The sequence below is a fragment of the Borostomias antarcticus genome (genome assembly GCF_949987555.1).
Source record: "Borostomias antarcticus genome assembly, chromosome: 13".
Taxonomy (NCBI): domain Eukaryota; kingdom Metazoa; phylum Chordata; class Actinopteri; order Stomiiformes; family Stomiidae; genus Borostomias; species Borostomias antarcticus.
In genome coordinates this window covers 8,733,503-8,745,007 of record NC_140246.1, presented here as the reverse complement: position 1 = coordinate 8,745,007, position 11,505 = coordinate 8,733,503, and the positions used below count along the sequence as shown (strand labels likewise).

At 46.2% G+C, this 11,505-nt stretch overlaps 2 protein-coding genes across 2 annotated transcripts; one reads left to right on the top strand and one right to left on the bottom strand.

Annotated features, from left to right (window-relative positions):
• Positions 1–688: 688 nt before the first annotated feature.
• parpbp (PARP1 binding protein) lies at positions 689–9,061 on the top strand (the record flags this gene model as incomplete). The annotated part of the gene is made up of 10 exons (XM_084447742.1): positions 689–838; positions 1,143–1,376; positions 1,704–1,814; positions 2,530–2,700; positions 2,837–2,991; positions 4,752–4,932; positions 5,178–5,359; positions 5,580–5,661; positions 7,943–8,147; positions 8,757–9,061. The coding sequence occupies 10 exons, from the start codon at positions 689–691 to the stop codon at positions 9,059–9,061; spliced, it is 1,776 nt and encodes a 591-aa protein (XP_084303868.1).
• Positions 9,062–9,686: 625 nt separating this feature from the next.
• Positions 9,687–11,086, bottom strand: pmch (pro-melanin-concentrating hormone; the record flags this gene model as incomplete). The annotated part of the gene is made up of 3 exons (XM_084447741.1): positions 9,687–9,730; positions 9,937–10,078; positions 10,847–11,086. 3 exons carry the CDS (start codon positions 11,084–11,086, stop codon positions 9,687–9,689), a joined length of 426 nt encoding a protein of 141 aa, XP_084303867.1.
• Positions 11,087–11,505: the final 419 nt, after the last annotated feature.

The following is an 11,505-nucleotide window of genomic DNA, read 5'->3' as shown; positions in this document are numbered from 1 at the left end:
TTCCCAGATGAGACGTTTATTAACCCGGCCGATCCGTAATAGAACAGTACCAGCGAAAATCCGATGAACCGCGTAGTGGCCCGGGCATTCAAAACCAATTCAAAACCTCTTCCCGGTCGGAAGTGGAACGTACCATTTGTAAGGGGGATCACTCGCTTGCTACAAATGAAACAAAGGATTCAGAAACGTTTCATATTATCAGTCAGTGCTGAGTTTGATGTATTTAAAGTATAGAGATTGTAAGTGAATTACGCTCTAAAATGCAATTATTTTCTTAAAGAAAATCATTCGTTGCGCGATGATGCAGACCTCGTTATCAGTGGGCATGGTGTGATCTGAGGCATCTCATTGGTCAGTTGAATACTGTTGGAGGCGATTTAAATTTTCAAAACGTCGGCTGTTTTGTTTTGGTACGTGCTCCTTGAACCTGCATGTTAGAGCGAACTTTCCCAAGAGGTCGTTGGTTACATTTGAAGGTAACTTTTGTGTGTTACAATGTAATGTTACATATTTGGTAGGTGTCCATGGAATACGACGTGTGTCGCTGTAATGTGATCCGTGCGGTCGCACCAAACACAATTAGGACTTTCTGTTAATATACTGTGAATATAACGGATACATAAAAATATGTTTCTTATATAATAGAGAAAGAACTGGAAATGCAAGCGTTTTGTGTTGTTTAGAAACAATGGCTACTCTGGAGGACAGTCTGAAGACAATGGTGAGAATCTTCAGGAGAGAATGTCACCGGGTTCTAGAGTCAGAGAGGACAACTATTCACGGATCAGATGCCATGTTAATGGTTTTACAGCTCGCCATAGCAGAGGTTAACAAACAGGTAATAAAATAAAATCACTCCCAACTTCACCATTATCAAATCTGACCGATTGTCTTACCACAGCGCTACACACGCACACACAACCACACACACACACACACACACTGAACCATAGCCTCTCTCATTTGGGCCTCAATGACATCAACACTGAAGTTCACGCAAGGCAATGACATTATTAAACATTTCATATTGTAACTCAAGGTCCTAATTAAACTGTGAAAATAAAGAAAAACTTTTTTTGATCTTTGATTGATTCCATCTCGGATGGTAATAGTCATGTCTGTTTTTGCTCTGTCTTTGACAGGAGAATGGAGAGTTCACTGTGGCTCTGAGTGACGTGCTGATGGCCTGGAAATACTTACTAAATGACAAGCTTCACCTGTCCCTCCATGACTCCCCACGCCCAGAAAACTATGACCTCATCCGGAAAGCATATGACTCCTTTCTGAAACGCACCAACACTGTGGACCTGATTGATATACAGTCATTGTACATCCAGCTGAAGGTTGACTCGGACCCAGAGGAGCCCCTGAGTCCAGTGAGTAGGCCTGATTGAAACCAGAATGAGTGGAATACTGAATGGTTGGGGGTGGTTCACTTTGGCCACGTTTGACTTCTCTACAAATGCTACCTTACTTTCTCCCTTCCATGAGGTACAGTAATCTCTGATGATCTTTGATTGGAGGGGTAAAAAAAAGTGCATCTCTACATTGGCTACAGTCTATTCCTGTCACATAAGTGATTTCTGTAAGGTTAGGAGGGAGGAAGGACTCACGTTAGAGAACCCGAAACGGAGCCTTGTGTTATACCCTCACAGAGGCCGGCTAAGGTAAACCGATAAATCTTTGTTCACTTTCTTGCCAAGGTCCAGCTGTTCCAGTTTCTGTCAGGTAACGTTAACACACAGGCCTATGAGGCGAGGGATTCCCAAGTCCCATCAACACCATCCAGCAAGTCGCGGCAATGCAACACGCAGGTACAGTAGCCTATACATCAGTCTACAAATGGCCCATTAAGACACCATTTCCCCTCTCCGCACTCATGTTAGTGAAGGTGGTTTTGTCCAGAGCATGAAATGTTACGTTGGCAAGTGTCATTGTACCACAGGAGGAACTTTGTGTGTTCTTTCTCCGTTTTCTTCCCCTCTGGCAAGAATTAATTCATCTTTGCTTTCCCAGTCTTCTGAGCACTCGTTTACCGTCTGGAATGTGTCTCGCTCTTATTAACAGGAACTTTAAATCATATCACTAAGATTTATGTGTGAAATGTGAATTCAATTACCAGGCAGATGTTTTTAAAACACAACACAATGTGGGCTAGGACAAGGGCTTCTGCAGCCCAGTCTCCCCCCCCAACCGGGTGTTCTGACAGCTGTAGTTTTATGATAGAAACCGGTTGCTACCGTACAACCGGCTGGGGTGATGAGTTGAATTTTGGTTTCATAAACCTACCTGCTGTTCAATGGCCATTGGAAGTAGTGGGGCCATTATATCGATTGATTCTTGAGGAATCTCACTTTTATGGGCATAAGTAAAACTGTCTTAACCTTTGATTATGAATTTGAGAGTGGTTAAGTGCCCACTTTAAAACACTTAAATAAAATTTGATTCCACCCAAACTCATTAAATGGGACTTGTCGTCATGGTTGTCAGCTGTTATTGAGGGTTGTGTTTGTTTTCAATCCCCAATAGGTTCAAAGGGTGATGATGAGGGTATTCTGCTCCTATTTGTATCTGCTTGTCAATACGAAGAATGACTTGGCCTTGGCACACACCCTGGACACACCCAACCGCTCGCTTGGACGCACAGCTTTTACAGAGCTAAAACATGCCGCGCGCAACAAGAACACATCGCTCTTCTTGGTAAACAAATACGCCCCGAGACTTTCTTGTTTGTAGTCTGTTTTCCATACAGTCTGTATGGTAATTTGTACAAACATTTAATTAATCAGTCACCAATGGCATGATTGTGTTTCATTTTATACTGTGTGTGTTTCAGGCTGTGACATCATTTGTGAGGGCCATCCAGCTTGGAGGAAAAGGCTATGCCCCAGCTGAGTCCGACCCCCTGAGGAAACACCTGAAAGGACTGTCTGACTTTGTCCATTTCATGGACAACCTGGAAGAGCTACTGGGAGACAACCCTGACCCCAGGTAAACCGCACCTGGTCTGATCTGTGTACCGGCTTCTGTCCCTGTCTCACCCGTACTTGGAAGGTAACATCAGTACCGATCTGATGGCGACGGATGAGGGTTTTGAGGCCAGCTGGTGTTGAATCCTAGAACGCCCACAGAGATGACTGCCTGTGATCTGCATAACCTTGTCATCAGACCGCACCTGTCCCATCACAGTGTCCAGATCTCATTTTCCTCTCTTCAAATAAACCCTAATCTCAGTCTTGAGTCAGGTTCTCATGATAACATTTCAATTGCTAAAACCTGTTTATCTGTGCTACATCAAAGTCAAATTTTGCTCAAAAAGATCCATTTGGTCCTTCCTTGGTCTGATCACTTGAACAGTTGAATTATCATGAAACTTTGAGATTCCCTTGATTCCCCTTCCTGATGTGTGTGTTATTGCGCGCACACGCACAACACACACACACACAGATATCCTTTATCAAGCATTTGGCAATGCAACAAAAGTGTTTGTTTGGTCATTTGATGAAAATCTTTGAAGTAAATCTATGAGTGAGGTAATGATTTGTGACATGATTCACTGTAGTAGTGCCTAGCCCTCGATATATCTGCACTAGTCCTGACTTGACGCATGATGGCATTCATTTGGCGGTAGGCTACAGAGACCTGGACACATTTTCCCAGTTTCCCCGTAGCAGGCCCTTGCTGGGTGTTTATGACTGTGAGGGTTGCTGAGGGTTTTCTCTCTGCACTGCTGTGTGGCCCCTCTCGAATGAGACACTGAGGGCGATCAGAGCCAGAATGGCTCTTTCAACAGCCTGCACCCCGCACTCACACCCTCAGTGGAGTACTGTATTTCCACACACAAACACCTTCAACAGAGAGTTCAGGGCCTCTTGTTCAGCTAACATCTGTTTTCCCAGATGATTTTGTTACTGGGCCTCACTCCCTCGTAGAAGAGCTACGTAGGTCGGGGGACTCAGCTCGGCTTATTTTCCACCTTACTACGTTTATAGCCACTGAACTTTTAAAGGGGGACTTTTTCCCCCCAATTCTAGCCTTTTCTTGTCCCCCCATCAGAAAGCAGTGTACTTCAGTACAGAGACGCTCCCCTGAGATGGTTGAAATGCACACCAGGATGGACATGCGTCAGTATAAATGAGCCTAAAACATCAGTTTTCCACTGGGGGGAAAAAGTGGTTTTACAGTAGAGGTCCACTTTTAAGATCCTATTGTTGGCGCTGTGTTATTGTTTTGGATCACGCTTTCTCTTTGCACTTTGGCCTGCGTTCAGGCTGTAATTACTTTAACCCTATCGTTATTAGGGATGTAACAATAACCAGCATAATGATGAACCGTGATACATTTTGATTACATTTATTGCAATACAATTACCATTAAAACCGGGTTTGATTTCTGAACTTCGGTTGATGCTGGACAGTATTTACAGTGAATTTTTCAAAGCTAGCAATAGTCACGTTAGCAACTAGCAACTAGCACTAGCAACATAATTTTAATGTTTATGCAAACAAAAAGTGCATAGTGCTGCTAATTTTATTTCAATATAAAACTTGTTGAAATGGTGAAAATACTGATATCCATGATCATTTTGGTCACTAAACGTGGTATGAAATGTTCATACCATTACATCTCTAATCGCTATGCACTGGCAGCTAAATCAGTACCTTACCATGTAATTAATACACGATAATCAATCAGACACTTGAGACGATTGGGACTGTGAGTCTTTAAGGCCGTCTTATGTCTTTCTCCAGTGTTGCGGGAGCGAGGCTGGTGGGCAGCGTCAGGGCGGCCCTGGTGAAGGGCCGCAGCAGCGGGGACCCGGTGCAGGCTGAAGCAGAGGAGACCGCCGGGAACCTGAAGGAGAGAATACAGCTGATCCACCAGGCCCAGAAAGGGGCAGCGGCTAGTGAAACAGGGATCAGTCCAGCCAGGGTATCTGACACAAGTCTCTGCCTTGAACCCCGCGTGGGCTCCGCTTGTACCGTGCTGTAGAATGTCCTGTGTTATGTCCAGCGCTGGCATGACCACATGCCTTTACCTAGAACCAGCCCTGATTATGTTACGGTGCGGTGCGGCGTGCCATTTACACCGCCGCGTTCTGGTGACCCTCTTAATGAATTTATCAATTTACAATAACGTATATGGAACCATAAACGATTGTCTTTGTGTTTTGTCAGCCAAAAGCATATGCAATCAACCACGCCACGGCATACGGAGGCCGGGAGACCGTGAAGGTCCTGCTGGCTCTGCTGGACGAGGAGGCCCTCGTCCCGCCGTGCAGGAACCCAGCAGACCTGCTGTCTGAGGACCAGGCTGTCCTCAGTGGGGCGGAGGGGACCTCTGTACTCGCACTGTTCAGGTAGCCTTCATTGCTGGGTGCAGTATCATACGACCCACACAACTCTCTGAGCTTCGTCTTGCCAAGTCAAGAACACCCTTGTACCGCAAGAGAGATTGTGCTTGTCTCATCACGTTTACAGACTTAATTTGCTAAATGAGTGGTTTTGCTCAGCTTTCTAGACCCTAGGCACATAAACGCTCTCTCTCTCTCCCCCTCTTGATTGCTTGTGTGTCCTCAGATCTCCGGAGGCTTCCTCTGGTTCCTCTCCAAAACCCCTGGCCAGCCGCGTCCAGGATCGACAAGACTCCCTCAAACCCAAGGTATTCATACCCCCAGCTCCCTTGGAGATCAGGACCTAGAGACACAAATCCAAAACATCAGTTAAACCAAATTGAATCAGATGTACAAACATTGAAAATAATGTCTTTTCGTCCTGTAATTTCTCTCTGGTATTATGTTATTTATTTGCTTAGCTGACGCCCTCGTCTTAACTGGCTTCCACCATTCACATTTGCACAGCTGTGTTTTCACTCCCAGTGTTAGTTTAGTGTGTTGCTCGAATCGGAGGTATAAAACCACTCATCTACAGGGGATTTAAACCATCAACCTCCTGATAAAACAATTGTTATCCTAATGATTAGCAGGGCTCCACCCTGTTGATTTGATAAATGGACAGAATAAAGATTTGCATATTGATTGAGTAATATTTTCACAGTCTAATGTACCCCTAGATGTAAATGGAATCAATATGCCTTTGGTGTTGGCAGCCACGGGATGCTGTGTGGGATATAGACTTGCCCCACTGTACAGTATAAGCTTTAACTGTTTCACTATGTGGTTGGAGAAGAATGGTTTAAAGAGAGAGACCTGGTGCTGCATTAAAGTGTGTGCATTAATCAATTCAACCACAGTAGTTGTACTTCTACATTCAATTATGCAGGCGCTAAACTGCTGACTCATCCAAAAATGATTAACAATGGCAGTTTTAGATTTAAGGGGTTGAGCTGTTCCTTCAACATGGAAATAAACTGCTTGAACCCTTTCAGACATGTATGCTAAACAGATTTTGCGAAATGGCTTCTTTATTTGATTGCGCTAGCAGATGTCACTTTAGTTCCCCATAATCTTGCCCGTCTCCTTGTTTGAGTGCGATGTAATGGTCCCTGGACAGCTCCCCGCTTCCTGAACTCGGCGGGCGGAAGCTCTCTGCATCAATTTCACTTTGAAGATGCCCTATCAGTCGTGTAACTAGACTAGCAAGGGAAACTTGAAAGGTTATTGTTTCCTGTTGTCTGCTGAATGACTTTATCTCAGTCCTCTCCCAACAATTTCATCATACGCTGACGTCAACTGGCACACACAAAGATGGCCAGATTTAGTTTCCGAGTTGTGGCTCTCTCCGTGCTATTTAAAATATCAAACCAAGTAAAGCAGTGTGATCATTATGCAAATTCATAAGGTCTTCATTATGTTTTGTATTTCTTAATGCAAATGGAATGTCTGGATATTATAATGTAATTTGTGTATATTGTAGTTAAACCTCTCTGCTGCAAGATGCATGTTTCTGGCCAGTCAAAAAACGTTTCCATGTGAGACTGTGTGTGCTTTTCAAAACAAAACCAGAGAAATTGCTTACACCTGCTATTGCTGGAAGTGGTATTATCAGGAAGGGTGTCTCCAGAATCACTACTGGCATAGTTTCAGGTTGCCTACATTGCTCAGATTATGAGATCGTTAAATCATGTTCATGGGGTTCCTGCAATCTTGAACACTACTTCCACATTTGCGATACACATCTAATTGGTCTCAGGTCTCTTCCAATGCGGAGGTACAGAGCTGATTTCAACAGTACAGGAACACCGTGTACATGACTTGGAGATCTGACCTTCGGCGAGACGACAGTAATGTGGAATGAGGAATGTGGCCAGTGGGACAGACTTGTTGCTTTGAGTGTTGTAGTCGATCAGTCTGCTGGGATTATGTAGGGACAGTACAGCCCCCATCCTCTCCTCCTCCTCGAGGACTGAACACACTGTTCCACCTCAGGTCACCTGCTCTAATTGGATTAGGTGTTCTAACCCCATCCAGCGTTGCTCCGCCATGTTCTCGCCTCCGTCTCTCCTCGTTTCTGGGGGCCTGAGGTGTGTTTCATTAGCATGATGCGGGGCCGGGCCAGGCCTGCGTTCTAGCTCCCGCTATTGCAGGGTTGCTGTTGTTTTAGGTGCTCTTTTGAGAAGTTCTTTGAACAGCCTCTTCTCAGGGCTTTGATCCCCCCCTCCCCTGCTTTACAGACCCACCCAGCTCTGCACCACTGTATTTCCCCCCCCCCCCCCTCGGATTCCTCCGTGGGTCCTGGTAATCCCGAGCAGGCGTAGATCAAAACAGGGGATGAAAGGAGGGGATCAGTGCACCCCCGGGGCTGGAACCGAGGCCGCCGGAGATCGTCGACTTCAGCTAGGATGTTCCGAGATCAGAACCCCACTTTTTAATAGGCTACGAGAGTCGGGGGGGCTTCTGTCCGTTGGATTGTCGGGTGTCCTGTGTGTTTCAAAACCGAGCTTTGTTTTAGGGATGCAATGACATTCCTGTCTGTTGCAGCAGGTCAGTAAGAGGGTCATCCGATCCCAGTTTTCTTGTACCTATCGGGATGAGGACCTGCCCCTCAGCCGAGTGCTGGAGTTCCCCAGCTCCAGCCAGGTCCCCACCTGTGTGCACCCTGCCCCCAAACGGACCCCCGTCTCTGCGCCAGAAGTGGGGCCCTCCGAGCCAAAGTCCACCTCTGCTGCGGTGGAGGACGCGGGCACAGGTACAAGTTCTAGCTGTGTTACATCCATCTCCATTTTCACCAGAGACCTCTAGCTGTGTGTAGTACGCTGCGTGCTGAGAACCAGGTCCAGATTTCATCACAGAACGGTGCAGTGTGTGCACTCCCAGTCCCCCTGCCCGCTCCCCACCCCTCTCTCTCTTCTGGGATGGGCTTCTATTCCCTCTGACGCCACAGGACGGGACCGGTGCCCGGCCCCACCTTCTTAGCCTGGGTCTCGAACCCGGCCCCGTCCCAGCCTTGGGACTGGTACTTAAGATCAACCTTTAAAATGATTCCCCATTCTATAAAACCTGGCTGCCCCCGACTCTGTAGTAAAGACTTGAAGAACACACACACTTTCTTCCAGCTCTCTTCCCTCCGTCCCTCTCCTTCCCTCCCAATCCCCCCTACATGACAAATGTTCAGTTTCAGCTCTAGAATAAACACACCGGCTGTTAAGCTGCAGGCTAACATCAGCAATTTCATCATAACTCTTTTTCTCCCTCCCTTTTTCCTTCTCTTTTGGTATTATTTGTTTGTTTGGCTTTTTTACACCCGGATTGTTCAGCTCTGCTTCTTCTACCCCGTGTGTTCCTCTTTCCCCAGCAGAGGTGAGCTCCTCGGAGGTTCACCCAGGCCCTAACCCGTTGGGGCAGAGGTGCGGGAATGCCCCAGGCAGGCGGCGGACTGCAGGGGCGGGCACTAAGGAGTCCGCCGGCCAGACAGGAAGCAAGGCCTGCAAGAGGAAGCAGGTGAGCGGGAATGAAGATGGCAGCTCAGAGAACCAACCCCCTCAGAAGAAACCTCCCGCAGCTGTCCTGAGCAAAACGTATGGGAAGACCAGGCCCAAAGCCCCCAGTAAGAAGAAGCTGATTTCTGGGCAGGGCAAGCTCACTAGCTTCTTCAGAGTGTAAAAAACTGCTGTTTTGTGTTATAGAGGAGGGAGGGTCATGGTGATGTTAATTTTATATGATTGAACTTGCAATGCACCTGTGTTTGTTTTCTATTCTCTTTGGGACTGATTCCTGAGGCTCCACTCTCCTCGTTGTGATGTTAGCCTCAGTCTCAGTCATTGAAAGATAAGTGCACAACGTGTGTATCTTTTACTGAGTGTAAAAAATAGAGCTGCTACCCATGAGGCTATGTGGAAAATCTGAGCACTTGAAACCTGAGTAGATCTGTTTGGTACCAGATCAATGGGTTCTTGGACTGGGTTCATGCAGTTTCTTAGCTGTGGGCATGCTGCCAGCTACTTCTCCTTGGTTTGTATGCATCTTATCTCCACTGTCTCAGATCTTCTACAGTTGTTCCCATTGCACATGGAGTTGTTTCCATTTCGGATATGAAGGGCACACACTAATGCATATGTTCTGCCAGTATTTACATTTCAATAAAGATTTATTTGATTTTTTTATTTCATACATGATCGTGTTTGTTCTTTCTTTTTTTTCTCAACATGCAACACAGAGGAGAGTTCGTTTAGATGGGAATCTTGAGGGAGATGGTGGCCTGAGACACGGGGGCCTCATGTTCCTAGGCCTACCAGCAGGGCCGGTAGACTCTTCCGATCATACATCGCAGCACTAAGTAGAGGAACATTAGAGAGAACATGAGACAACTGAAATACTGTACACACACTGCTTTTTTAGCACTGACACCAGAAACATCAATCTTCAACAGCAAGTTACAAATATTAAGCATTAGGCTTTATCAATGACATATCTTCACGATTGATCAAGGAGCGTCTGTGTATAAGCTTAAATGATGTAGCCCAACAATTGATACTCACTGTCAAGGTCAGCCTCCCTGCGTTCTATTTTCAGGCTGTGTTCAGCAGGAGTGTGTTCTGCACTATGGTCTGTGAGGCGTGGAAGGGCTTGGGCAAACGCTAGATTCAGTCCACGTCTGCTGTGTCTTGTCTGTCCCATGTCCTGTCGGGAGGGAGAGACGGGTCAATGTGTGAAAGGTGGCAGACTTCCACTACATCATATCAACCCGGCTTCAACGTCGGATCACGCACACTGTGATTTCAGTGTTCTGCAACAATGTCAAGAGATCCTCTGGTGAGTCCAAGCCGCAGCAAATCTGTAACAGCTTTGCAAGATTATCAATTTGAGCCCAACAGTGCACATCAAGTAGCAGAACCGAACCTCTTGGTCCCAAACCCCAGCCTTTTCTGGACCGGGGCCAACTCATAAAAAATCCCACATGGAAGAAATGTGTCAAAACTTTCCCATGCCTCACCTAAACCACATTAACTATATCACAGTGGGTCCATTTCTCTAAAGCCTTGATTTGCCCAAGTGTCTTTGTTCCTCCCGTCGTCCTTTTCCAGTGCTGTTCCATTACAGCAGCGATAACCACCATGTCCATGACACACAAAGGACACACAGCTGCTGGACTAACTCTCCACAGCCTGCCAGACCCATGAGGGATCAAAGATGCTATCATAGCTACATTTTGCCACTGTGCCATCTAGTAAAACATTGCCCCGTCTTGATCTTTTCAACTGATTATAGTCTTGTAAAGTCCCTCACATGCCCTCAAATCCCAAGGTTATGTAGAGGAATTACGCACGTTGGGACATACATGAAGCATGTGGAGCGCGCACACACACACACACACACACAAACTGCTGTCGATGACGGGAGCCAAAATGAGGATTGGAATATCTGGCGAGCATGGAAGGAGATACTTACGGAGAGAATGATGATCTTAGGGGTTCCGTCTTCATCATCGCCCATTCTGTTGTCCAGGATGGGGCTCTGTCTGAACACAGGGGTGTGGAGGGCAGGCTCGTTCATCACCGTGTCGTCTAGTATCAAATTCAAGTTTTCTTGATCTGTCCAGCCGTCGTCCAGTTTGGCCAGGCATACGGAGTGGGTGCTGAACTCAGAGAAGAGCACCAATGTGAACATGACTGAGTAAAAGGAGATCATGGTGTTGTCTTGTTCTGTCCGTGTCCTTGCAAGTGACAGTAATGGTGGACTAAGTTGATCTCACCTGCGATGACAGTTTTTTGCGGTCTATCAGTTCCCTTTATACTGTCGATTACACAATGGTTCCTTTTATTTAAAAAATCTAAACAAAAGAATCAAATGTGGTTTCAGGCCTCCTGTTGAGTTTGGTTCATCCAATTAGCCCATCAAGAGAGCCAAGATCAAGGGTGACTCACAATTTTGAGAAGCTGCAACAAAGTCTCATTTGTGGAGTCTCAACAGAACATAGGTGAATAGATGGATTACTGTCATGTCTATAGACATGGTATCCTACATTCATATGAAAAAGAGGAATAATCCCTTCTTAACAATCATCTACAACCCCTTGTGGAGTCAGGGCCTTCACCAACCCTATGAAG